At 34.6% G+C, this 27125-nt stretch overlaps 2 protein-coding genes across 2 annotated transcripts; both read left to right on the forward strand.

Annotated features, from left to right (window-relative positions):
- The first annotated feature begins 858 nt into the window (after positions 1 to 858).
- Positions 859 to 2095, forward strand: LOC105262172 (CLIP domain-containing serine protease B9). The gene is made up of 4 exons (XM_011296460.3): positions 859 to 1121; positions 1183 to 1288; positions 1422 to 1720; positions 1786 to 2095. Exons 1-4 carry the CDS (start codon positions 860 to 862, stop codon positions 2058 to 2060), a joined length of 942 nt encoding a protein of 313 aa, XP_011294762.2. The 5' UTR covers position 859; the 3' UTR covers positions 2061 to 2095.
- A 7162-nt stretch (positions 2096 to 9257) lies between these two features.
- Positions 9258 to 14308, forward strand: LOC101894055 (serine protease 7). Its single transcript, XM_011296458.3, has 5 exons — positions 9258 to 9393; positions 9451 to 9951; positions 13387 to 13495; positions 13589 to 13884; positions 13994 to 14308. The coding sequence occupies exons 1-5, from the start codon at positions 9315 to 9317 to the stop codon at positions 14272 to 14274; spliced, it is 1266 nt and encodes a 421-aa protein (XP_011294760.2). The 5' UTR covers positions 9258 to 9314; the 3' UTR covers positions 14275 to 14308.
- The last annotated feature ends 12817 nt before the right edge of the window (positions 14309 to 27125 follow it).

Raw genomic sequence — 27125 nt, forward strand, 5'->3', positions numbered from 1 at the left:
CACATTTAAATGCTGGTGTGTTCTAACGATAGCCACTTGTGGTTTTCCAGCCAAATATAAAGAAATCATACTATCACGCTTGAATTCCATCACGAATAACTTTTTTTTGGAAAATTCTCACCAAAATGCTTTTGCACGCTTGTAAGCAATATAATGAGCTATCACTGGGATAATTTTAACAGCTGTCGGACGAGTGAAATGTCAGCAGTCTGAAGTTGATTGCAGTTTTTTCATCTCACCCTGTAGAGTTATGAATTTAAAATACCGAATTCCAGACAATTCCAAGGCAAAATCTGTATGAAATAATGTTTATAGTAACTTAACGCGGCGATTTTTGTACAAATTTATATTCGCGTTTTGTAGCTACATGGGATATGTATCATTTTCGCCAGGAATGTGTGTCACGAAATTCAAATCGATCTAGCGTTAGCTCTTCATCAAATGGAAATCCAAGACGACTCTAAAGTTTGTGAATTATCAAATTTTTTGATGAGTTCAAAATAATATTTTACATTGATGTATTATAATAACATTTCAGAAATCTATGCATAATGTGGCGATAATACATTCACGCTCAATTAAAAGGAAATCCTCTCGTGAACCCGGTGGAATGATAAGAATAATAATTAATTTAATAAGATTTCATTAAAAAAATATAATAAATACACTTTATTGATGGGTTTAAGACTTCAGTTGATATTTAACTTCCAGTGATGTCTTAATCCCAATATCTTACAGAGAGAGGAAAAGTTGTGCCTTCATCTTCTTCTTAAAAAAGAATAAATAAATAAATAAATAAAAATAAAATAAATAAGTAAATAAACAAAAAAAAAAAAAAATATATATATATATATATAAAATGGGACATTACATTTTAAATATTTTATTTACGGTACTATTGGTGAATTGTTGCTTTGGTCGCAGAATAGGGACCCGTAACTTATGTCGCAAAGGCGTTGAAGGATGTACAAATAATTTTCCAACAATAGACCATAATAGTATTTTGGAAAATAGTCTAATTAATTTTCAGCAAAATATAACATTGAGACCAAGAATTCTGGGTGGCAGAAATGCCAAATTGGGAGAATCTCCATGGTTGGTAAATTTGGAATATCGAACACGTAAGTAAAATCTTTTCGGAAATTCATCAACTAAACTTAAGTATTTATTTTCTTTTTTCAGCGAAAAATAAACTATCCTTGTTATGTGCTGGTAGCGTTATTAATCATCGATATATACTGACGGCTGCTCATTGTATCAGAGGTGAAATAGAGAAATTTGGGCAATTGTAAGTTATCCGATACATGGTAAAGTAGAAATATGTATAATTTCGAAATATACTACATCGAAAAAAATGATAGGGTCATTGCAAAAAATCCCTTGCAAAAAATGTTTGTTATATAAATATTTACAAATTTTAGGATATCGATTCGTACTGGGGAATATGATTTGCAAAGTGAAATTGATTGTGATGAGAAAATCTGTCTTGATCCATTCCAACGTTTTAATATTGCTGAATATAAAATTCATCCTGAATTTTATACCGACAAGGACAAAAGAAATTATAATGATTTAGCTGTGATAAAAGTTGATCGAGATATTATGTATTCCAACTCGATTTCAGCTGTAGCTATGCCCACGATCAATTTTCCTCATCTGTCACCTGGAACACTTTTAACCGTCAGTGGTTGGGGAGCTGGCTATTGGAAGGGTGATTGGAGTAAGTTTTATTAATTTCTTTTTTTGCTCTATAAAATAGTTGACGTAAAAAATTTGTTCTCCTAGATGCTTTAATACCCGTTAAACAAGTGGTTCATGTCCCCTATGTGACAAATGAAAAATGTGTACTGGCCAATAGCGTTCATCATCTGTGTGCTGGGGAATATATGAAAGATAGCTGCTACGGTGACTCGGGTGGTCCATTGATTCGTAGTTTGAATAATACCCAATACGTTGTGGGTATTGTTTCGTATGGCACAACTTGTGGTTCGGAAAAACCAGCTGTTTATACTCGAGTTTCATCGTTCATTGAGTGGATTAGAGAAAATAGTGAAATATAGTATTTTATTAAAATATGCTTTAAAATTATAAAAAACATTGTTTTTAATTTTATCTAAGAAATAGAAGTAAATAACCTAAAAAAGACATTAGTCTGGTGAAATTCAACCACAAAAGTTATCAAGTCATTTTCAACGAAATTAGTTTCAGGCCATTTGGCTGTAAAATAAACAAAACCAAATTTTGCATTTTTAAAAGTCTATTTGACACAATAATGATCCAGTACGAAGTTGCATTTTTATACCCTCCACCTTAGAAAGGAGGGTATACTAACTTTGTCATTCCGTTTGTAACATCCTTAAATATTCGTCGTAGACCCAATAAAGTATATATATTCACAATCGGCATAAAATTCTAAGTCGATTTAACGATGTCCGTCTGTCTGTTGAAATCACGATACAGCCCACATTATTTGACGTATAGCGCCAAAATTTAGCAGAGCAATTTATATTGTGTCTAGGGTGGTTGGTATTGAAAATGAGATATATCGGTCCACGTTCTGGTATAGTCCCCATATAACTGTACCCCCCCATATTCGGTATTTTGATGATTTATGCTACATTTTTTCACGGATTTGTCTGAAAATTTATATTTTTAGGTCATAACGGGTCCCCGTGCGTGTGGCAAAACATTGCATGCATAGGTCCATATAAAGGTACCTCCCGATATTCAGTAATTTGATGATTTTAGCGACATTTTTCACGGATTTGTCTAAAAATTGGTATTTGTTGGTCATAAAGGGTTCCAGCTCCGGTGGCGAAACAATGCATGTATGGGTCCATAATTTGGTATAGCCCCCATATAACGGTACCTCCCAATATTCGGTATTTTGACGATTTTTGACTCATTTTTCAAGAATTTCTCTGAAAATTGGTAGTTGTAGATTATAATGGGTCCCAGTACGTCCCGATGTTCGGTAATTTGATGATTTTTGCCACATTTTTTCACGGATTTGTCTGAAAATTGGTATTTGTAGGTCATAATAGGTTCTAGCTCCTTTGGCGAAACATTGCATGTATAGGTCCACGATTTGGTATAGCCCCCATATAACGGTACCTCCCGATATTCGGCATTTTAATGGTTTTTGCCACCTTTCTTCTAATGTTTCCTTTACTCCAAGGTGGGGGGTATTAAAATTTTGGCCCGGCCGAACTCAATGTTTTTTTACTTGTTTCTTAGTTTCTTTGAATTTGAATAACCTTTCTTGTAGCTTGTAGGGTTATTTGGTACATCGTAGTATTTGTTTCTGGCATAGGTTTTGATTTTGAATAATCGTCAATCTCATGAAATGCAACATATGATTATAGTTAATAGGATGTGTAATGCAGATCGATTATTTTTGGTATACCAAATTCTTAAGAGTCAATTATATTTGTCTATGGTGTCATTTAAAAACAATATTCTTAAAAATCCTTAAAAGATCCATTTAAAAATATGTAAGCAAAGGCTATAGCGGTACGGGGCCAACATGTAAGCCCCCTTACGCACAAATCTATTTTGGAAGATTTCGTTTTTAAAATGATATCACAGTGCCCTGTCCAGATGTTACCCATAGCTTTTTGATCTGGGTCATTTGCACTGTTTTTGCGATCTTTGTTGAGCTGATAGGTATGATACTTGGCCAGAAAAAAATGATAATACGGAAAATAAAGATTTATTACCAAGAATTTTTCCAAAAATATTTCTAAAAAACTTAGCACAAACATGTACCGGAAAGTCTAAAAAATTACGTTTTTTAGTGAAATAATCCTAAAAATAGGCTTAAAATATTTACAACATTTTCATTGAAGTTTTTATTTTAAAAGAGAATCACAAAAAGTGGAAAATTATTCTTAAAATTTCACTTTTTATATGAGGAGGTCCTATAATATTTTTAAAAATTCAAAACCGAAAAAATATTTCAAAATGTTTTAAGAAAATCTTAAACAAGTAAGCAAAGGCTACAGTCGAGCGGGGCCGACCGTTGAATACCCTACAACACTATAATAAACGATACAGATTATATAGGCGAGATACTCGAAAGAATTCCACAAGATATTGTGACAAATAATAAAAGAAAATAATCAGGTTTCGTTCTCTAATTTTCGAAAATAAGAAACTTAAACTAATTTGCTCATTTCCAATTTATTGGAAGATGTTGCACGTAAATGGTCTTCCTAGATCTGGAACCAATATTTCCCAATGACCTATAATCTCTCAGAAGTGGCAAAAGATTAACATTTATTACAGGTTTTTGACTGAAACGCATCTATATGAGATACAGACATTTGACTATATTCTTCAACGAAATCAGCGTTAACGAAATAGTCAGAAGTGCGTCTTTCCTGTATTTGTGAATTCTCCAAAAAGTCACTGGAATGGACATTTTCGTATTTTGTCTACAAAAGTTGACAAACTAATCACACATTGAATATTTTTGGATGGCCATCCAAAACTGCTTGGCTTTTGCAATGTCCGGTAACCCCCATTCAAATGTGCGTGAGGATCGGGCGGTAATTACGACGGCTGACAATTTTGCAGTTTTTTGGTCCATTTCAACCCCTAAATATATAGCGATCATCTCCAAAAAGAGTATTCATCTATTCTGACCCACATCTTATCCCCATGCAAAATTTCGTTAGGATCGGGCCATAAATGCGATCTGTATATGATATCCTGATAATCTAACTACTTAGTTTTGTTAGCTGTAGAAATATTACCAAATGTTTAATTCAAAATGAAAATATGCCAAAAATATGACAAAATTGAAAAAATATGAGAAAATTTTACAAAATCAATATTTTCATCTTTAGAGAGATATTTTTATGCCATTTTTTTAGACTTTTTTTGTTTCCTGCCAAGAGGCCATTCTGAATTAATGAGAACTGTCGAAATCAGTTCAGCCGTTCTCGACATATAAGAGATCTTTCAAGCATATCTTCTTTGATAGACATATATATCGCACATATTTTGCTATATATCCGTTTTGTTGGATGTTAACATCAATGTAAAGATCAGGAGTAACCTTGTCATGGCTTTGTGATTTCGCCGGGATTTAAAATATTCGCGGTTTAATGAAAAATTTTGAATTTTTTCAACAGAAAAGATATGGTCTATTTTACCCGCTAGGTATTATCCGATGACCACCCAAATTGGTAGGCTTCTTCCCCGCCCTAAACTCTAGCTACATGCGAAGTTCCGCGTCGATTGGTCTATAATTGCGACCTGTATAGCTACTGCAAAATCCGACATTTTTTCAGTATTTGGTCCATTTCGACCCCTAAACATTTGGCGATCATCTCCAAAAGAAATAGGGTTCTATTCCGTTCCAAGCCCCACCTACATTCTAAATTTCGTGTAGATCGGACCATAATTGCGACCTGTAGAGTGATTACAAATTAACATGGACAGACGGACAGACGGACAGACGGACGGACGGACATACATAGCTAGATCGACTCAGCTCGGCGAGCTAGGAAGATCCATATATACTTTCCTATGTGGGAAACCAATATTTCGAGGTGTTACATAAATTCTGGCCCAATCAAACTTATAATACCCCCAACACATAGTGTTGTAGGGTATAAAAAGCCTGCTCTATTTGTCAATGACTACCATTAATAACATATTCCTTAAATATCCATGATTTATATAGGCCGGGAATTCTTAAAAATCTAATATTTTTGGACAGAATGTCTTTCAAAAATACATACACAATATCCACAATTTACATAGCCCAAAAGCCTTGAATTTTATTTTTAAAATTATACACGATTTTTGTTTGGAATGACCTTGTAAGAGTCTCTAAAATATATTTCAATTTTTTTTATCCACCATCTGTAAAATTGCTCAAACAAATTTTTCTAAAAAACCATGAAACTTGGCCCAAACTTTTTTAAAACATTTTCTTTTTTAAAGTTTAAAATTTAAAATTTGTAACATATTAAAAATAAGATAATTGTTTACCGGGAAGTGTAAAAAAAGATTTTTAATGAAAAAATCTTAGAAAATCGTAATTGGAGGTTGTTTTTTTAAAAATCATAAAAATCGATTCTATTTGTCCACGACAGCATTGTTGTATTATTATGACAGATTAATACAGAGTGAGCTTGTCGTAAACCGTCTGCTTATGTCAGCCCCAGCAGGAAAAGTGATGATGTTGGAAATCAACAATTGTTTTCGGTTTTCAATGTCATGTGGGCTAGAGGCTAGTAATACCAGGAATACGTTAAGCACTTTAAGCGCAAGGTAAACGTAATTAGATATTAAATGTTATATTATTTTAAAATAAATCCGATCCGAGTATATTTAAAACCATTTTTGCAAAACAAAAGTAAAACCACTCCAAATGTTCCTGAAACAGCTCTATGAAAAAAGGATGCAAAGGCTATAGTTGATTATACATCTCATGAAAAACATTAACACCACCATAAGTTTCGTTACGGTGTCTTTAGATCTAAAACCCTTTTGACTAGAACTACAAGGTGAGATGAAAAAACTGCAACCAACTTCAGACTGCTGTCATTTCCAAGCAACTCGTCCGGCAGCTGTTATAATTATTCGAGTGACAGCTCATTATATTGTTTACAAGCGTACAAAAGCATATTGGTGAGAAGTTTCCAGAAAAAAAGATAATCGTGATGGAATTTAAACGTGAATAAATCTTTTGTGTCTCGTACCATCGCTCGTTACCGTGATACTGGTAGCGTAGCCCAAGTTCAAGGAAGTGGACGGAAGAAAACAGCAACTTTAGCAGAAATGGTTCGAAAAGTAAAGAAGCGACTTGATCGAAACCCGCGTCGCTGTGGCCGAAAAATGGCTCGTGAGCTAAACATATCACAATATTCCATTCGGCTAATATTGAAAAATGAGCTCGGGTTAAAGCCATTGAAATTCCAGACCTTTGACATTCCAACAGGAATCAGCACGCGCCGCCCAAGAAAGGTTACAAAATGAGGTTCTTCGCCTCATTTCCAGCGTACAATGGTCACCAAAATCTCCGGATACCAATCCGTTGGACTATTGTGTCTGGAGTATTTTGTAAAGCAAGGATGGCACTAAAAACTACCAGAGTGTCGATTACCACAAGCAATTCGAACAAAGCAAAACTTATTTTAAAATTTGACGCTATTTCCGACATTTTTTGCTTTCATTCAATAAAATTAAAAAAAAAATTGTTGCAGTTTTTAATATCTCGCCCGTATACAATTTTAAAAATTCATACTTTTGAACAGAAGTCCCTTGAAAAAAGGTTTTAAAAAATCCACGATTTTTGGTAAGGAAAATCTTGTGAAATTCCTAAAAAATATATCAAAAACAGTTTTAAACAAGTAAGCAAAGGCTATAGCTACGCGGGGCCGACCATGTGATACCCTACAACACTACAATATGTTAGAAGCCCCTTAATGTCCATATCCATTTTGGAAGATTTCCCTTTTGAAATTATGTTACGGAGTACGGCCCAGATATTACCCTTATCATTATGAACAGGGACATTTGCCCAATATGTACGCACTCCGTCGTGCTGTTAGTTGTTTTAGTCCATTTTACAGCAATGATCATCCAAAATGCTAGAATTCTTCGCTGTCCTTAACGCTCTTCTCAGGCGTGTCGAATGGCTTCAATTGTGTGATCAGGAATTTTTTTTCCGTTTTTGCTCCAATTCAACCCCTAAATATATTGCGGACATCTTTGAAATCAACAGGCCTAGCCCTTCTGTGCCTTACCCTACCCTTTTTCGTGAGAATCGGACGATAATTGCAGAATGTATATAATAAACCCCAACCTGTGTTGTAAGGTGAAAAAATATTACAAAATATACATTTCAATACTAAGTCAAATTGAAAAATAGCATGCGATAAAATAAATGAAAAAATAACAAAATGTCACAAACACTACAAAATCTATATTAACATCATTTTTAGCATCCTTTTATGCGATTTTTTTTAGATTTTATTCTATTATGCCAAGAGGCCATTCTGAATTGACAAAATTTGTCGAAATCTGTCCAGCCATTTTCGAGATATAAGCATTCTTGCTAACATCCCCAACATATATATCCAATATATTTAATATCGGCGTCTACGTAACGGTCAGAATATACCTGTTCGTTTATTTGTGATTTCGCCGATATTAAAAATATTCGCGGTTTAATGAAAATTCGACTTTTATTTAACACAGATGTTATGGTCTATTTCACCAACAAAATATTACCCGATAATCATCAAAATTGGAAGAGCTCTGCCCAGTCCTGAGCTCTAGCCCCATGCTAACTTCCACGTCGATTGGTCCATAATTGCTACCTGTAGAGCAACTGTAAAATCATTTCAACCCCTTAATATTATGCGATCATCTCCAAAAGAAATAGGGTTCTATTCTGACCTTAACCCCTTCTCAATTTTCAATTTCGTGAGGATCGGGCCATAATTGCGACCTGTAGAGTGATTACAACTTAACATGGACAGACGGACGGACGGACATACATAGCTAGATCGACTCAGCTCGGCGAGATAGGAAGATCCATATATACTTTCCTATGTTGGAACCAATATTTCGTGGTGTTACATAATTTTTGGCCCAATCAAACTTATAATACCCCCAACACATAGTGTTGTAGGGTATAAGTATTCACTATTCATATATTGCCGCAAAGTCCTTGATATATATTTATTTAAAACACACGAATCTATTCCCACCAATTTCCTACACTAGGTGTATTGTTTGATCGGTCGTGCATCATTGTTACAGATTTGGAATTAAAAGCTTAGCTGTAGCTAAACTGATTTTAAGTAAATTCTACAGACTAAATTGTAGCATTAATTCAACTCATTTTAGGATTCACACAAAACACAGCATTCGATAGCTTACCATACGTTTAGTGAAATACCGTTTAGTGAAATTATATGAAAACCATGAACATCTGATCTAATAAGGTTTCTTTAAAAAACAGTCACTAGTTTCCACAAATATGTATATTTTCCTCCATCCTTTAATACAATTCTACGTCAGTTTTCGTGGAACGTACAACTGGTCGTACGTCTAGTAGTACTTTTCAATAGTAGCAACTGTCAATTGTAACTTTATCATGCATTGTTTTCTCACAAACAATTTTGTTGTTTCTCACCACATCTTATTGACTGATTCATAGAACATCTATATATTACGTTTATATTATAATAGCATATATAAAAATATAACTATTTAAATGCAATGCTAGCTCAGTTAACGAGGGTTTGCCAACAAGAAAACATCGTCATTCGTACTAAAAATCAATTACAATGAAATATAATTTCATAATATTATTAACATTTGCTTCATGGCAATATATCTCCTCGAACGTAATAACAATAAGAGGAGGTAGGAAAAAAACAATTGAAATTACAATAAAATATATTAATTTGTACTCACCTTTAGTTTCGAATTTATGCTACAATCCTCATGGACGTCTGGGAAGATGTTTAACCGTGGCGAAGTGTCTACGCGTGAAAGGCGACATGAAAGATATTTTGAATTGGCCTTGTTACAATGGCCGTGGTTTACCACCATACGTGTGTTGTACTTTTGGAAATAGCATTGTTTTTCCAGACGACGACGACGACGGCGAGGGTGATGCAAATGATTTTGGAAATAGTGGGATAATGCCATTTGGTTCTTCTACATTTTTTCGAGATTTGGGACAACGAAACGGTGACAAAATTAGACAGATCAGCAGTGGTAGTGTTTCGATTGCAAGTGAAGATGGCAACACTGAAAATAGAAAAAATGAAACGGCACTGTTAATTAATGAAATTACGAGTGATGTATTTCCCCAGCCAGGTGTATGTGGCCCATTGATGGTGGACGATAAAATTCATGGCGGTTGGGAAGCACAGTTGGGTGAATTTCCATGGCTGGTAAATTTGGAATACCGAACTGGTAAGAAAATAAATAATGACCATTGGCATACAGTTTTGAATTGCATTGACAAATTTTCATATTGTGAAAAAATTACCATATGCTCAATATGGACACAGTAATGTTTTTAAAGAAACATAGGACCGAAAGATTAATACTCCTAACCGGGATATTTATTTCTATATAAATCACTATCTAAATACCGTATGTCCGGGCGTTCGCCCGTCTCTTAATTTACTTTTGTTATCAAATTACATTTCGTACTTATTGTCCGATGGTGACAACGCTTGGATTAGTTAATTTAGTGGGCCTAAGGACGAATTCAATTGAAATTGGTGATAATTGCCTCAGATTTGGATATGGAACCCTTATGCATAATATATGACTAAATATAATAGACTTTAACACATACAACCGAATCGAAGTTTATAAATTTTGGTTTGGTTCAGTTCAGATATAGGAGTCGATCTGGCGGTGTCCATCCGCCTGGATGGCTGGCTGGTGCGGGCGATTACTCCCGAAGGGAGTATTCGATCAAAATTGGTGCATCGTAATATTATCAAACTTCTGGTACTTCCCCCACAAAAGGCTATATTTTCCAATAACATAATTTATCACATGAAAGGGAAAGGATCACATTGTTTTGTTTAAACTTTGTTAGTCTTAATATTTGCAACAGTACTAGGTCATGTGTGAAAACGAACAATATTGGACCACTCCTTCTAGTACTTCTAGATAATCCCTACTGTATATCGCAGTAATTCTACCAACTTTAGACCTAAGAAGGGATAGAACAGGTAACTCTTTTTGGTACCTCCCTCAATATTAAAATTGAGGATTCCAGCTGTATATCTTTAACCAATACCAAATTTAGTACCATTTGTAAAATTTAGTAACATTTATCCAAAACAATATACAGGGTGAGATAAAAAAATTGCAACAAAGTCAAACGCCATAATGGAAGCAAGAAATGTCGGAAATAACATCAAATTTTAGAATAAGTCTAAATTTGTTCGAATTGTGCAACTTTGGCACGAATTATGGTCTTCAAACGGCCAATGAAACCATCAAACGTTACTCTGCGGTATTTTGGCTTATTCCCGGCGAAGCGCTTGCTTGAGGTGATCGACACTTTGGCATTTTTTAGTGCCAACTTTGCTTTCCAAAATACTTCTGACACAATAGTCCAACGGATTGGTATCCGAAGATTTTGGTGGCCATTATGAGCTGGAAATGAAGCGTTCCTCATTTTGTAACCATTCTTGGGTGGTGCGTGCTGAGAGCGATGGTGCTGAGCCGCCATAACAGAATAAATGCCGAATATTATGACGAAAATATTCTGGAAAATATTTTGGCCGCAGACCTTGGACATTCAAGTCGCTTCTTTATTTTTCAAACCATTTCTGATGATGTTGCTGTTTTCTTCCGTCCACTTCCTTGACCTTGGGCTATGCTACCAGTATCACGGTAACGAGCGATGGTACGAGACACAAAAGATTTATTCACATTTAAATGCTGGAGTGCTCTAACGATAGCCACTTGTGGTTTTCCAGCCAAATATAAAGAAATCACACTATCACGCTTGAATTCCATCACGAATAACTTTTTTCTGGAAAATTCTCACCTAAATGCTTTTGTAGGCTTGTAAACAATATAATAAGCTGTCACTTGAATAATTTTTACAGCTGTCGAACGAGTAGCTTAGAAATGACAGCAGTCTGAAGTTGGTTGCAGTTTTTCCATCTCACCCTGTATATCAAACCTACTTTCCCACCATGATTCTCATACCAAATTTCAAGTTTTTCGCTCTATCCTTTTACATAATACCACCCTTTGCTACTACTATCCTGTCTGGCTGGCTGGTGCGCACGATAACTCTCGAAGGGAGTATCCGATTTGATCCAAACTTGGTACATCGTAATATTTTTGTCAAACTGTCAAACGAGTTCGGAAATGGGCAGTATCGGTCCACTCCTTCTGGTACCTCCCACACAAAATGTCAAAATTTTCAAAGAAAATAATTTATTGCACAGAAAGAGAAAGGATAATCCGATTTTGCTCGAACTTTGCGAATCCTAATATTTTCATAAGTGCCAGGTCAGGTGCGAAAATGGACAATATCGGTCCACTCCATCAAGTACCTCCCCCCAAAAGGGTCAAAATTTTGAATAATTACAACTCCTATAAAATGTGATGTAAGAGTCCGATTGTCTTCAAATTTCACACATCCCAATAATTTTATTAACCCAAGGTCTGGTGTTAAGAGGGAATACATCGGTTTACTCCTTTTGGTACCTCCCCCACAAAAGGTCGAAATTTTCAAAAAATATATTAAATATATTTTTTGCACAGAAAGAGAATCGGTTACACGATTTTGCTCTAACTTTGCAAATCCTAATATTTGCGTTAGTGCTAGGTCAGGTGCTAAAATGGACAGTACCGGTCCACTCCATCAAGTACCTCCCCCACAAAAGGTCAACATTTTGAATAATTATAACTCTTATAAAATGTGATGTAAGGATCTAAACGTCTTCAAATTTCACACATTCCAATATTTTTGTAAACCCAGGATCTGCTGTTAACATTAAGATCCGATTCCATTTAGACTTGGCACATCTCAATATTTCTATCAACACAAGATCTGTTATAAAGGTGGTATAGATCGAACCATTTCTTCTGGGACCTCTCCCATACTTAGTGTTCAAGATTTTAAAAAACAAAACGCTCCAATAAACCAAAATAAGCATCCAAATCTCTTCAAATTTCACACATAAAAATTTTTTTGCTAACACAAGATTTGTTATGAAGTTGATATATATCTGCGAACCCCTTCTGGTACCTCACCCACAAAGGGTCACAATTTTCAATAATTTTATCTGTCATAACTTTCGAAACAATTTAGCAATTCTTTACTACTTGCTATGATCAAATATTTCTCTCAATAAGAAGCCTGATATGAATATGACATTTATCGGAATTTATGATTTCGCATAAAATTGGACATAAATATCCTTTCTTGTAATTTAGCCCAATATTTCGCTCAATATTTTTTATTTGTATCAGATGAAGTATAAAAATGGAATATTTCAGTAGACTCTATATGGTACATCACGCACATTTTAACATTTTCTAGAAATTATTACATATCTCATAAAAAGTGAAGGAGTGAGTCAATATAATCCATACCAGGAACGTTGGAATATTTATATCAAATTTTTAGGTCTGATACAAAATGGACAATATTGGCCCATTCCTTCGGAACCGGCTCCATAGAGGGTCAAACGTTTGAATAATTGTAACACTAGTCAAATATATTTCGATTATTTAATCAAACATAGGCTGAGGGTATATATCTGTCGGCAATACCGACTGATACTTTTTAACTTGTTTTACCACTCATTTATATATAAAGATATCTCCACTTTAAAATAGTTTAGTTGCAATTTATTTTTTTAGCTTTCAACTATCTGGCTATTGCATGCGCTGGCAGTATTTTAAATCAGAGATATGTTGTAACGGCAGGACATTGTATTAGTGGAGGAATTCAGGAAACTGTCGGCATATTGTAAGTTTTAAATGAACCCATCCAAAAAAAGTTTAAAAAAATTCCGTTTTCTAAAATTTTGATAACATAGTCTTAATATTACATTAATTCCAGAGAATCTTTACGGGCTGGTGATCACAACGTCCAAACTTTTAAAGATTGCGATAAAGATGGCTATTGTATAGATCCATATCAGCGTCTTTTTATAGAACAGACGTGGGTACACGAGGATTTCTATGTGACTAAAAAACGAAAAATTTTCAATGACATTGCCTTGGTGAAAACCACAAAAGACATTGTGTATTCGAATTCGGTAGCACCCATATGTTTGCCCTTAGTTATGCCTGGGTTGGAACCACCGAAAAATGGTTCCAGACTCACTGTAGCCGGTTGGGGTAGCAGTAGAACGGGTAAAGGAATATGATAAACTTGTATTATATTTATTATACTACATTTTATTATATAATTATTAGTATAATATTTTTTATTTATTATAATTTAAATTATATGTCTTTTTAGCAAACTACACCGATGAGAAACGCATTGTGGATTTGATATGCTTGGATGATGAAAAGTGTAGAATACGCGATGAATTATCCCGTCTGTGTGTTGGCGGGGAAACGGGCAAGGATAGTTGTGACGGTGATTCAGGTGGTTCTTTAGCCCGTCGCACTAAGGACGGCTGGGTTCTTGAGGGTATTGTGTCATATGGTGTGGGATGTGGCGACGGAAAACCAGCGGTATATACAAGGGTTCGAACTTTTATTAACTGGATACGTGATCACTTGCTGGAAGTGTAATAATTACATTTTATATTTATAGTTTTAAAGTAGAATAAAGAACAGTAGTACAAAAAAGATTAAAATAATTGCAAAAAAAAAAACTAATGAAACCAGTGAAGAAAAGTCAAAAGTCGGGCGGTGTCAACTATATGATACAAATAAACGATTACATTGGGAATTTATGTGAAATGGAACATGACAACTATAAAACTTTTTTGGCATTAGAGCAGCTACAATTTGGTATAATTTTTCACAAAATTTGACGTAGGCATTTGTATCTCGTACTAAACAACATTGCTATAGAGTGCATGATGATGGCATCGAGAAGTCTTAAATTAAATAATAAATATTACCAAGTAAGCAAAGGCTACAGACGAGCGGGGCCGACCGTTGAATACCCTCCAACACTATAATAAGTGATACAGTTTATATAGGCGAGATACTCGAAAGAATTTCACAAGATTTTGTGACAAATAATAAAAGAAAACCATCAGGTTTCGTTCTCTAATTTTCGAATTATAGCAACTTAAACTAATTTGCTCATTTCCAATTTATTGGTAGATGTTGCACATAAATGGTCTCCCTAGATCTGAAACCAATATTTCCCAAAGATCTATAATCTCTCAGAAGTGGCAAAAGATTAACATTTATTATTGGTTTTTACTGAAACACATCTATATGAGATACAGCCATTTGACTATATTCTTCAACGAAATCAGCATTAACGAAATAGTCAGACGTGCGTCTTTCCTGTATTTGTGAATTCTCCAAAAAGTCACTGGAATGGACATTTTCGTATTTTGTCTACAAAAGTTGTGCGTGAGAGTCGGGCGATAATTACGACCTGCTGACAATTTTGCATTTTTTTGGTCCATTTCAATATATGGCGATCATCTCCAAAAAGCGTAGGCTTCTGTTCTGACCCTCATCTTATCCCCACGCAAAATTTCGTAAGGATCGGGCCATAAATGCGATCTGTATATGATATCCTGATATCCTAACTACTTAGTTTTGTTAGCTGTAAAAATATTACCAAATGTTTAATTCAAAATGAAAATATGCCAAAAATATGACAAAATTGAAAAAATATGAGAAAATGTTACAAAATCAATATTTTAATCTTTAGAGAGATATTTTTATCCGATTTTTTAGACGTTTTTTCTTTCCTGCCAAGAGGCCATTCTGAATTAATGAGAACTGTTGAAATCAGTTCAGCCGTTCTCGACATATAAGAGATCTTTCAAGCATATCTTCTTTGATAGACATATATATCGCACATATTTTGCTATATATTCGATTTCTTGGATGTTAACATCAATGTAAAGATCAGAAGTAACCTGTCATGGCTTTGTGATTTCGCCGGGATTTAAAATATTCGCGGTTTAATGAAAATTTTGAATTTTTTCAACACAAAAGATGTGGTCTATTTTACCCGCTAAATATTATCCGATGACCACCCAAATTGGTAGGCTTCTTCCCTGCCCTAAACTCTAGCTACATGCGAAATTCCGCGTCGATTGGTCTATAATTGCGACCTGTATAGCTACTGCAAAATCCGACATTTTTTCAGTATTTGGTCCATTTCAACCCCTAAACATTTGGCGATCATCTCCAAAAGAAATAGGCTTCTATTCTGACCCTAACCCAACCTTTGTGCAAAATTTCGTTAGGATCGGGCCATAATTGCGACCTGTAGCGTGATTACAAATTAACATGGACAGATGGACAGACGGACGGACGGACATACATAGCTAGATCGACTCAGCTCGGCGAGCTAGAAAGATCCATATATACTTTCCTATATGGGAAACCAATATTTCGAGGTGTTACATAATTTTTGGCCCAATCAAACTTATAATACCCCCAACACATAGGGTATAATAATTAGATGTATGGCAACCGAGTTTTACCAAATATCGTATTTACTTCCATTACATAAATTCGGTTGAATGTGCAAAAATCCATCCAATTTGAACTGATATAATAAATTTGATGTACAATAAATATGAAATCGGAGGAGGGTATATGTGGTTGGGAAGTGAATATTATGAACGTTAAGGACTTAAACACTAAATACTATGAACATATATATGACAGCTAAAATTATATCGGAACCGATTTTCACTAAATTTTAAGTACTTGCTTCTAAGCTGAATTCGGTCGGATGTGCCGAAATCCATCCTATTTGGGCTTATATAGGGTTGTCCATATTCGACGGACCCATCTGGCAACGCCATAACTTTTGACAGAGATGTCACATCGCTTAATGACATACCGCGTTTGAAGCGTCAGTCCAAGCAGATTTTTACCATGAACCAATACACGCCACGCGAGCGCTCTGAAATAGTTGAAATTTACATTCAACAGAAAAAGTCAATTGTGAAAACTCAAAGTGCTTTTAAAACATTAAAAAATGTGAGAAGTGCGCCTTCTAAGAACACCATTAAGCGTTTATACGAAAAATTTTCGACTGGTAAGGCTCTTTCTAATCCGAAGAGGCCATATAAAAGTCGACCAAGGCGATCGGCCGAGAATATCGCTGCCGTACGTGTTGAGAGGTCCCCAAGAACATCCCAAAAACACCGTTCTCAGCAGTTGGACATGGCTCGGTCCACTTTACAACGGATTATTCGCATTGATTTGCATTTGTTCCCGTACAAAATTCAATTGACGCAAAAATTTTGCCTGCGGACAAGCCTCGTCGATTGGAATGGGCCCAAAGGGCCCAAAGGTCCGTCAAATATGGGCAACCCTGTAGCTATATCGCAACCGATTTTCACCAAACTTGAAGTACTTGCTTCTAGGTTGCTATAACCTAAAACGTAGGGTATACCAACCCAGCAAAACATGGTAGTTCCATGAGCCGAATAATCTTTTAAAAGGTAATGTGAACAAACAACGTTTTGGATTAATATTATGTTGAAAATAATAATACCTATTTTTTTTAATTTTTCTACTCTTGTCAAGGTAGACATACACAGTTAAGCGTAGGTGGTGACTAAACGTAGGCCTATAAAGTCCATTAACAATAAAATACTTCAAATGGGAAGATGTCTTCAACATACCTAAAAACTGAATGAATCGTTGTATGGGTGCTACGCTAAAACGTAATCCCATATCGATTTTTATACTCTAAGCCTTATGGCTTCAGAGGATATATATATTTGTGTGTTCCCGTACTAATTTAAATATAAAACTAAAAAAGAGAGTCTTGTCCAACTCGGTCTAAGAATCGGCTTTGCTCAGAAAGTACAAGAAGAAAAAATAGTAAATTTATCAAAATAAGGGGGGAATCCTCCAAAATTATCAATCAGTCTTTTAGCCGGGTAAATTTGTCTAGCAACAAGTAAAACAGCAGCTAAGATTGGCCCGGCTGGACTTTTAATACCCTTCACCAGTTGAAGGAACTTTGAAAATTAAAAAAAAATCGCTGACAATATCTTAAAAACATATATCTTACAGCTAAATATAATCCAATCGCCATCCAAAATGCTAGATTTTTTCCTTGCCCTTCTCTCTCTTCTCATTCAAATTTCCATGTCGGTTGGTTTCAATTGTGTGATCAGGAAATTTTTTCTGTTTTTGGTTCATCTGAACCCCTAAATATTTTGCGATAAAGAGGCCTCTCAGTATCTCCAAATTTTGACTCATCTATATGATTTGCATGTCTACGATATTTGGCTATATTCGTCAACGAAATCAGCATAAAAAGCCAGAAGTTCGCCTTCTGGGTCTTTTGGATTTCACATGCAAGTTATTCATGCGAGATTTCGTGTCCTTTGGTTTCTATTTGTGAACTTTGTAGCGGCTGCAAAATCAAGAAAATTTTTAGTTGTTGGTCCATTTCAACCCCTAAATATATTGCCGAAATCTTTGAAAACAATAGGTCTAGCCCTTCTGAGCTTAACCCTACCGATATTTTGTGATTTCGCCGGGATTAAAAATATTCGCGGTTTAATGGAAATTTTGACTTTTACTTAACACAAATGTTATGGTCTGTTTTACCCACTAAATATTACCCGATGACCATCAAAATTGGAAGACTTCTGCCCAGCCCTAAGCTCTAGCCCCATGCTAACTTCTATGATTGCGACCTGTAGAGCAACTGCAAAATCAGGAAAATTTTCAGTTTTTGGTATTATGCGAATAGCAATAGGCTTCTATTCTGGGCCTAGCCCCACCTCCATTCTAAATTTCGTAAAGATGGGACCATAATAGGGACCTGTAGAGGATTACAAATTAACATGGACAGACGGACGACGGACATACATAGCTAGATCGGCTCAGCTCGGCGAGATGGGAAGATCCATATATACTTTCCTTTGTGGGAAACCAATATTTCGAGGTTTTACATAATTTTTGGCCCAATCAAACTTATAATACCCCCAACACATAGTATTGTAGGGTATAAAAATGTATATAAAACTAAAAACCTCATATTCATCGAATTCTATCCATATAGCTTAAACTTGGCTCAAAAAAATATTTAAAGAAGTAAAAAAAAAACGTTAAATTCAGCCAAAACGAGTCTTTTTACCCTTCACCATAACCTAAATAAAACATTTATATGTATAAGCGTCTGTATTCGAAGGTATTTCACTTTAAGCTACAAATACCAGCAATACCGTGGAAAAATGTGACTAAAACCATCAAAATACATAATATCGGGAGGTACCGTTATATGGAGGCTATACGAAAACGTGGACCCATACAATCAATGTTATGCCACTAGAAGTAGAACTCGTTACTAACTCTTAATACTAAATTTGGAACAATTCCCCAGAAAAACGTGGCAAAACTCATCACCGCTACCGGAGCTAGAACCCATACGAACTACAAATACCACTATTTAAACAACGTTGAAAAATGTAGGTAAAACTGAAATACCTCCAAAAAGTGGAATTTTTTTTCAAAGTATTCATAACCCTATTTTTTTCCATATTTAAAGTTTGAAAATAGATTACATTGGTCTAATCTTTGTGGTGCTTCTTTCACAAAAGTAATAACAATTCTGAAAAATGCATATATGAGTAACATAAAACGAATCGTATAATATTTATATCATAATTAGGTCAGGAGCAAACATGTCCCAATTTTTAATGCCGGTAACACTCATAAATAGTTAAATAAGTTTCCGATTTTTTCAAACTTCGCATATCCGAATAACGCAGCATTAGATCTTGGATGAAAATGGGTTGTTTAGGTCCTCTCTTCCTGGTAAATCGAGTGGTACAGATATATATCACCATTTCACTTCCTTTCCCAAAAAAATTGCAGATATAATAGTATTATAAGCCAAATCCGCGTCGATCGAAGAATGACTACTACTATTGTAATGTTCGCAGTTGAATCATTCAATTGTTCTTAAATATGATTCGGTATTTTGAAGATGAAAAAAGATGTAAAACTTTCTTGAAAATTGGAATACTTCTGCAGAAATTGGAAATGCTTTATTTCATTTGAAAATTATTTCAAAAATTTCGTCACTGAATCATCTTTCAATGAAAAAATTTGAACAAATATTTTTGGTATTTTTGTATGATTCAATTAAAATGAATTTTTATGTAAATTTTATTAAAAATAGCTCCTCTGTGTGTTAAAATGCACCCACAGTGCTATATGTGTAAAGTCTCGTTAATATTGCAATCGTATTACGAGCATGAGACACATCGTGTTACAACATGATGTCATCACTATACAAGAATATCTTCTGCTTAACTTGTCGTTGTTTTCTCATTTCCAGAGAACATGACAAGCAGGCACGTGTGTAATGAAAACATGGCTTTCGTCATAAAAATGTTCTGTGTTTGAGAGAGAACAGGTTGTATTTACTGCATAGGATAAGCTTTTCAAAAATATTGCAATTTTATAATTAATTAATTGAGGTCCGATTAACCGGTTTTTATGAATAATATGTAGTTACCAGATTCTTTATTCCGACTTACAGTGAAGTAAGATCTTCAAAAAACGGAGATTAATTAAGGGAAGCATTCTATCTTGAAATTTTGCTCAGGCATTTATATTACCCCTAGTATGTTTGATATTAAACAAGTAAAATAACATCACTGCTAAATTTTGTAAAAATAGGCCCACTATTATTCTGACGATATGTAAAGGCACTTCAAAATTTTATATGTTTTAAGAATCTCTCCTGCAAAATTGTGTGAAGATAAGTCTTCTTTTATACATTTTTGGTATTTTGAGGGTTTCAAATAGTTTTTTTTAGAAACTTATTATTTCGTATTTTGTTTCTCAGTTGTTGTTTTGCTGTTCTCAGTGCATAAAACCTACAAAAATTGTCACTCTTTAAAGTAGGCCTCTGTAAATGCCAATCCAAAAAAAAAAAAAAAATAAAATGAAATGAAAGAATTTCGTTGCTCCCATTCACTTGTTATACCTTCCACCATATTATGGAGGGTATATTAATTTTGCCATTCCGTTTGTAACACTTCGAAATATACATTTTACACCCCACAAATATATTCTTAATCAGCATTAAATTCTATGTCTATGAAGTAGGTTGAAAACTTTTTACTCAAGTTTTGGCCAAGTTTTGGTATAGACCCCATAATATGGTACCTCCCTATTTTCGGTATTTTGGTGATTTATGCGACATTAGTTACCGGAAATGTTTCAAATTTGCTATTTGAAGTTCGTAATGGGTACTACAGCCTATGATGTGGCTTATGACAAACGTTGCCTATACCTGTCCACGTCGTCGTATATGCCCTAATATAACGGCTACATTCGCAATTTTTAAAATTTTAGCAGAATTTTTAACGGATTTTATTATTTTGAAAATTGCCAAATTCGTTCCAAATGGTGGATGGTATTCAAAGTTCGGCCCGATCGAACTTATAGCTCCTTTAGTTGTTTTTTTATGTTCATATCTTAATCAGTACAAAAATATCCTTTGAAAACTCTTCTTAAAACTAAATACAATAAGAATGAATATTATTTTAAACAAATTTATAAAAATTGTTTAGCAATTAAGCCTTCACGTCTTAAAAACAACTACACCTTATTAATACAGGGTGAGATAAAAAACTTCAACAAAATCAAACGCCATATTTTTACTTTTTTTAAATTTTATTGAATGAAAGCAAAAAATGTCGAAAGTAGCATCAAATTTTGGAATAATTTTAGATTTGTTCAAATTGTTCACCTTTGGCACGAATTATGGCACTGAACCTTGCTTTCCAAAAATACTCCAGACACAATAGTCCAACGGATTGGTATCCGGAGATTTTGGTGTCCACTTTGCGCTGGAAATGAAGCAAGGAACCTCATTTTGTAACCATTCTCTTTTGAGTGTATTTTCTTTCTGTTGCGGTGTAAGTTCTTGCATTTTATGGAATTGCAATGGCTTTAACCCGAGCTCATTTTTCAATATTTGCCGAATGCAATATTGCGATACGTTCAGCTCACGAGCCATTTTTCGGCAACTGCGACGCGGGTTTTGATCAAGTCGCTTCTTTACTTTTCGAACCATTTTAGCTGATGTTATCGTTTTCTTCCTCCACTTCCTTGACGTCGGGCTACGCTACATGTATCATGGTACGAGACACAAAATATTTATTCACATTTAAATGCTGGAGTGCTCTAACGATAGCCACTTGTGGTTTTCCAGCCAAATATAAGGAAATCACGCTTAAATTCCATCACGAATAACTTTTTTTATAAAATTCTCACCAAAATGCTTTTGTACGCTTGTAAACAATATAATGCGCTGTCATTGGAGTAATTTTTAACAGCTATCGGGCGAGGGGCTTAAAAATGACAGCAGTCTGAAGTTGGTTGCAGTTTTTATCACACCCTGTAAATGTAATATTAACAGAAATTGAATAGATTTTTTCATTTTCAACAGAGTTTTTTTTTTTGGCGAAACTCCGTTTAGTATACCTTTTGCTCTAGGTAATATTTTTTAATATAAACCTTATTTAAGTCATATCACGCACTATATAGTTGGTGATACTTCACATAAATTCAAAACATCAATTTTTTGTTACGTGAGTTCTACTAAATGCACAGAGTGGTGTAGGGTATCACACTTTGACCGACTTTTGACCTTTCCTTACTGGTCTATTTATTCATTATTTTATGGTCAAGGTGTTAACAAGGTGCCAAATTGAGACTTACCTTTGAAAATAAATTGCAAATTTTCGCCTAGAGGGGCTGGCAATACCATAACTTAGTTTTTTTTTTATTTAAATGGACAATTCTCTCCAAAGCATACTTCATCAAACCAAAGGAGACAATTAAAATACCCTTCCTAGATTTGTAGAATGCATTAAAATGACAAATTATACATTCAAAACTAGATATTTTCAAATCATGACGTCATGCTTCAAAACGATAGCTCGCATATTTATAATTTGTTCGCATATTTATAATTTGCGGTTACAATGTCAACGAAACTTTTATAAGATACATTTAGCATTGTGGGTGCATTTTAAGCCACAATTTTTTTTAACGAGACTTTAGCATGTTCTTCTTCAAACCGGATTCCTTCATTCACGATTATAAATTGGCAAAAGCTCAAAAAATTCTTTTTGATTTTAGATCTGTAAAAAAATTAAAAAAAATATGTTTTTTGGAATTCTAAATATCTTTAAAACGTAATAATGTTTTAAGTGTGTTCTATAAGTATGTCAAAAAGTTGTTTAGTAGACGGTATATTTCACAGAAATTGAATTGCCTTTTTTTCGGTTCAACTGTTTGTTTTAACTACACCAGCACATGGTGAGAGTATTTTGATTATTTTGTTTAAAAAATGTGAAATACACACAAGCTGTCTAGCTTCGAAATGATGGCCGAGATCAATGTGATAATTAGCTGCATTTCAGTATATTTAAAGTTATAGCAAGTTTTTGGCGACAAATGTATACACTCGTCCTATGTCGGTTTATTAAAATATATTTTGACTTGCGTCACGATTTCTCAAAGGCACCGAAGAAATAGGCCACTGTTTATACCCTACACCACAAGGTGGTCAGGGTATTATGTCTTTGTGCATTTGTTTGTAACAGGCAAAAGGAAACGAGATAGACCCATAGTTACTTTTGATGATCTGCATAGAATCACTTTCTGAGTTGATTTATGCATGCCAGTCCGTCTGTCCATATATTCTTGTGAACAAAATGCAGGTCGCATTTATTATCCGATTGAGATGAAATTTTCCAGACAACATTTGTTTGGCCCAAGGACGAACCCTATTGAAATTGGAGATAATCGGTAAAAATTTAGATATAGCTCCCATATATATCTTCGTCCGATTTGCCTTTTATTGTGCACCAAACGTGTAATATCAGCCCGAATAGTATGGAATTTTGCACATACAACCAACTTCGGCCTGAAAAAAGTATGCCAAATTTGATCGAAATCGGTTCAGATATAGCTATAGCTCCCATATATATTGTTCATCCGATTTGTTATTTTTGTCCTCCGTAATATGCACTCTGTAACAACAATATTTGGGGAAATATATCAAATGCAGCTCAGAAATACTTTTGCTAAGTTTTATCGTGATCGGTTCAGATTTGGATAGAGCTCCTATATATAAATTCGTCCGATTTACATTTAAATGTGCACCAAACGTCTAATATTTGCCCAAATGGGATGGAATTTTGCAAATACGATCGAATTGAGTCTAGAAGGTAATACGCCAAATTTGCTGAAGATCGGTTCAGATATAGTTATAGCTCCCATATATATTGTTCATCCGATTTGTTATTTTTGTCCTCCGTAATATGCACTCTGTAACAACAATATTTGGGGAAATATATCAAATGCAGCTCAGAAATACTTTTGCTAAGTTTTATCGTGATCGGTTCAGAATTGGATAGAGCTCCTATATATAAATTCGTCCGATTTACATTTAAATGTGCACCAAACGTCTAATATTTGCCCAAATGGGATGGAATTTTGCAAATACGATCGAATTGAGTCTAGAAGGTAATACGCCAAATTTGGTGAAGATCGGTTCAGATATAGTTATAGCTCCCATATATATTGTTCATCCGATTTATTGTATTTGTTACCCACAGGCGTAATATGCACTCCGTAACAACGATATTCAGGGAAGTATATCACATACAGCTCAGTAATATCTTTGCCAAATTTTATCGAGATCGGTTCAGATATAGCATATATATCTTTATCTGATTTCTGATATATCTTTATCTGATTTAGAATTAATTTTGCACCAAATGGGCAATACAAGTCCGAATTTAAAAGATACAAATGCTTCGGCGTATTTAGTCCTTTAAATTTTAAATTATAATTATAATCATAGCGTGTATGATTGAATTCTCCAATAAAAGCTTTTAATTGTTATGTGGAGCTCTACTAAATTAGCAAAGTGGTGTAGGGTATCATAAAATCGGCCCCGACCGACTTTAGGACTTTCTTTACTGGTTTTCATTTCGCATCTGATCTAAGCATGATATAAACATTACGCCGCCAGAATTGGTCTATATCGACTATAACTTTCATGAGATATGTTTATGCATTTATGGAAATTTTGTACTTTTAAACTTTCACTCTTCATCTAATATTGATACCTGAAAATTTACTTATTTAAAATTTTATGTGATTAATAGTTTGTTAACATTTTTGAATTTTATGGGGAGGTACCAGAATGAGTAAATCGACATGTGATATATTGGTAGAAATGTTATAAATTTGTGAGAAACTCGCTGATTGGGTTAATACACGGTGAGATGAAAAAACTGCAACAACTTCAGATTGCTGCCATTTCTAAGCCACTCGTCCGATAGCTGTTAAAATTATTCCAGTGAAAGCTCATTATATTGTTTACAAGCGTACAAAATCATTTTGGTGAAAATTTTCCAGAAAAAAGTCATTCGTGATGGAATTAAAGCGTATTAGTATGATTTCTTTATATTTGGCTGGAAAGCCACAAGTGGCTATCGCTAGAGCACTCCAGCATTTAAATGTGAATATTTTTTTTGTGTTTCGTACCATCGCTCATTACCGTGATACCGGAGTGGAAGAAAACAGCAACATCAGCAGAAATGGTTCGAAAAGTAAAGAAGCGACTTGAACGAAACCCGCGTCTCATTTTCTGAAAAATGGCTCGTGAGCTGAACATATAGTAATATTTCATTCGCCAAATATTGAAAAATGAGCTCCTGGGAATGCCATTGAAAATCCAAAAAAGTGCAAGAACTTACACCGCAACCGAAAGAAAATAGACTCAAAAGAGATAAAGAGTTGCTTCGCTTGGCCCAACAAATGTAAACTTATTCTAAAATTTTATGCTATTTCCGAAATTTTTTAATTTCATTCAATAAATTAAAAAAAAAATATGGCGTTCGACTTTGTTGCACTTTTTTTCTTTACTACCCCTGGAAAAAGTTAGATGTGTGTCTTTGGGAATAAATTAAGAAACCTTTTTATACCCTCCACCTTGGAAAGGAGGGTATATTAACTTTGTCATTCCGTTTGTAACATCCTTAAATTCGTCGTAGAACCCATAAAGTATATATATGCATAATCAGCATAAAATTCTAAGTCGATTTAACGATGTCCGTCTGTCTGTCTGTCTGTCTGTTGAAATCACGATACAGCCCACATTATTTGACGTAGAGCGCCAAAATTTAGCAGAGCTATTTGCATTGTATCTAGGATGGTTGGTATTGAAAATGAGATATATCGGTCCACGTTCTGGTATAGTCCCCATATAACGGTACCTCCAGATATTCGGTATTTTGATTATTTATGCCACATTTTTTCACGGATTTGTCTGAAAATTAGTACTTGTAGGTCATAAAGGGTCCCAGTGCGTGTGGCAAAACATTGCATGTATGGGTCCACGTTTTGGTATAGCCCCCATATAAAGGTACCTATCGATATTCGGTATATTAATTTTTTTTGCCACATTTTTTCACGGATTTGTCTAAAAATTGGTATTTGTTGGTCATAATGGGTTCCAGCTCCGGTGGCGAAACATTGCATGTATGGGTCCATGATTTGGTATAGCCCCCACATAACGGTATCTCCCGATATTCGGTATTTTGATTGTTTTTGCCACATTTTTTCATTGATTTGTCTGAAATTGGTATTTGTGGGTCATAATGGGTTCTAGTTCGTGTTGCGGAACATTGCATGTATAGGTCCACGTTTGATATAGTCCCCATATAACGGTACCTCCCAATATTCGGTATTTTGATGATTTTTCAAACATTTTTTCAAGAATTACTCTGAAAATTGGTAGTTGTAGATCATAATGGGTCCCAGTTCGTATGGCGAGTCATTGTAATTATAGGTCCACGTTTTGGTATAGGCCCCATATAACGGTACCTCCCGACATTCGGTAATTTGATGATTTTTGCCACATTTTTTCACGGATTTGTCTGAAAATTGGTATTTGTAGTCATAATGGGTTCTAGCTCCGTTGGCGAAACATTGTATGTATAGGTCCATGATTTGATATAGCTCCCATATAACGGTACCTCCCGATATTCCGTATTTTGATGGTTTTTGCCACATTTCTTCTAATGTTTCCTTTACCCTAAGGTGGAGGGTATTAAAATTTTTACCCGGCCGAACTTAATGTTTTTTTTTTTACTTGTTTTTAAAAAAAATCGTATCATATCGTATCCAGACTTTAGACGAACGTAAAAAAGAACAAGTAAAAAATCAGTAAGTTCGGCCGGGTCAAACTTTGAATACCCTCTACCATTTCGAACAAAATAGAAAATTTTCAAAAAAATAAAATCCATTAAAAATGCTCTAAAATCTTTAAAATACCTAATATCGGAAGATGCCGATATATGGGGGGATATGCGACATTGTGGACCTATATAGACAAATCTATGTCTGGGGGTAAAGTACTCACAAATAAC

This window comes from Musca domestica, unplaced genomic scaffold (genome assembly GCF_030504385.1).
Source record: "Musca domestica strain aabys unplaced genomic scaffold, Musca_domestica.polishedcontigs.V.1.1 112, whole genome shotgun sequence".
In the NCBI taxonomy this organism is placed as follows: domain Eukaryota; kingdom Metazoa; phylum Arthropoda; class Insecta; order Diptera; family Muscidae; genus Musca; species Musca domestica.

Excerpts from the sequence above, each read along its gene's own strand:
- LOC101894055 (XM_011296458.3), top strand. The coding sequence starts at position 9,315 with ATGAAATATAATTTCATAATATTATTAACATTTGCTTCATGGCAATAT. Across the intron at positions 9,952-13,386 it reads AAATTTGGAATACCGAACTG|CTTTCAACTATCTGGCTATT; the intron begins GTAAGAAAATAA and ends TTATTTTTTTAG. Across the intron at positions 13,496-13,588 it reads CAGGAAACTGTCGGCATATT|AGAATCTTTACGGGCTGGTG; the intron begins GTAAGTTTTAAA and ends CATTAATTCCAG.
- LOC105262172 (XM_011296460.3), top strand. The coding sequence starts at position 860 with ATGGGACATTACATTTTAAATATTTTATTTACGGTACTATTGGTGAAT. Across the intron at positions 1,122-1,182 it reads AAATTTGGAATATCGAACAC|CGAAAAATAAACTATCCTTG; the intron begins GTAAGTAAAATC and ends TTCTTTTTTCAG. Across the intron at positions 1,289-1,421 it reads ATAGAGAAATTTGGGCAATT|GATATCGATTCGTACTGGGG; the intron begins GTAAGTTATCCG and ends TACAAATTTTAG.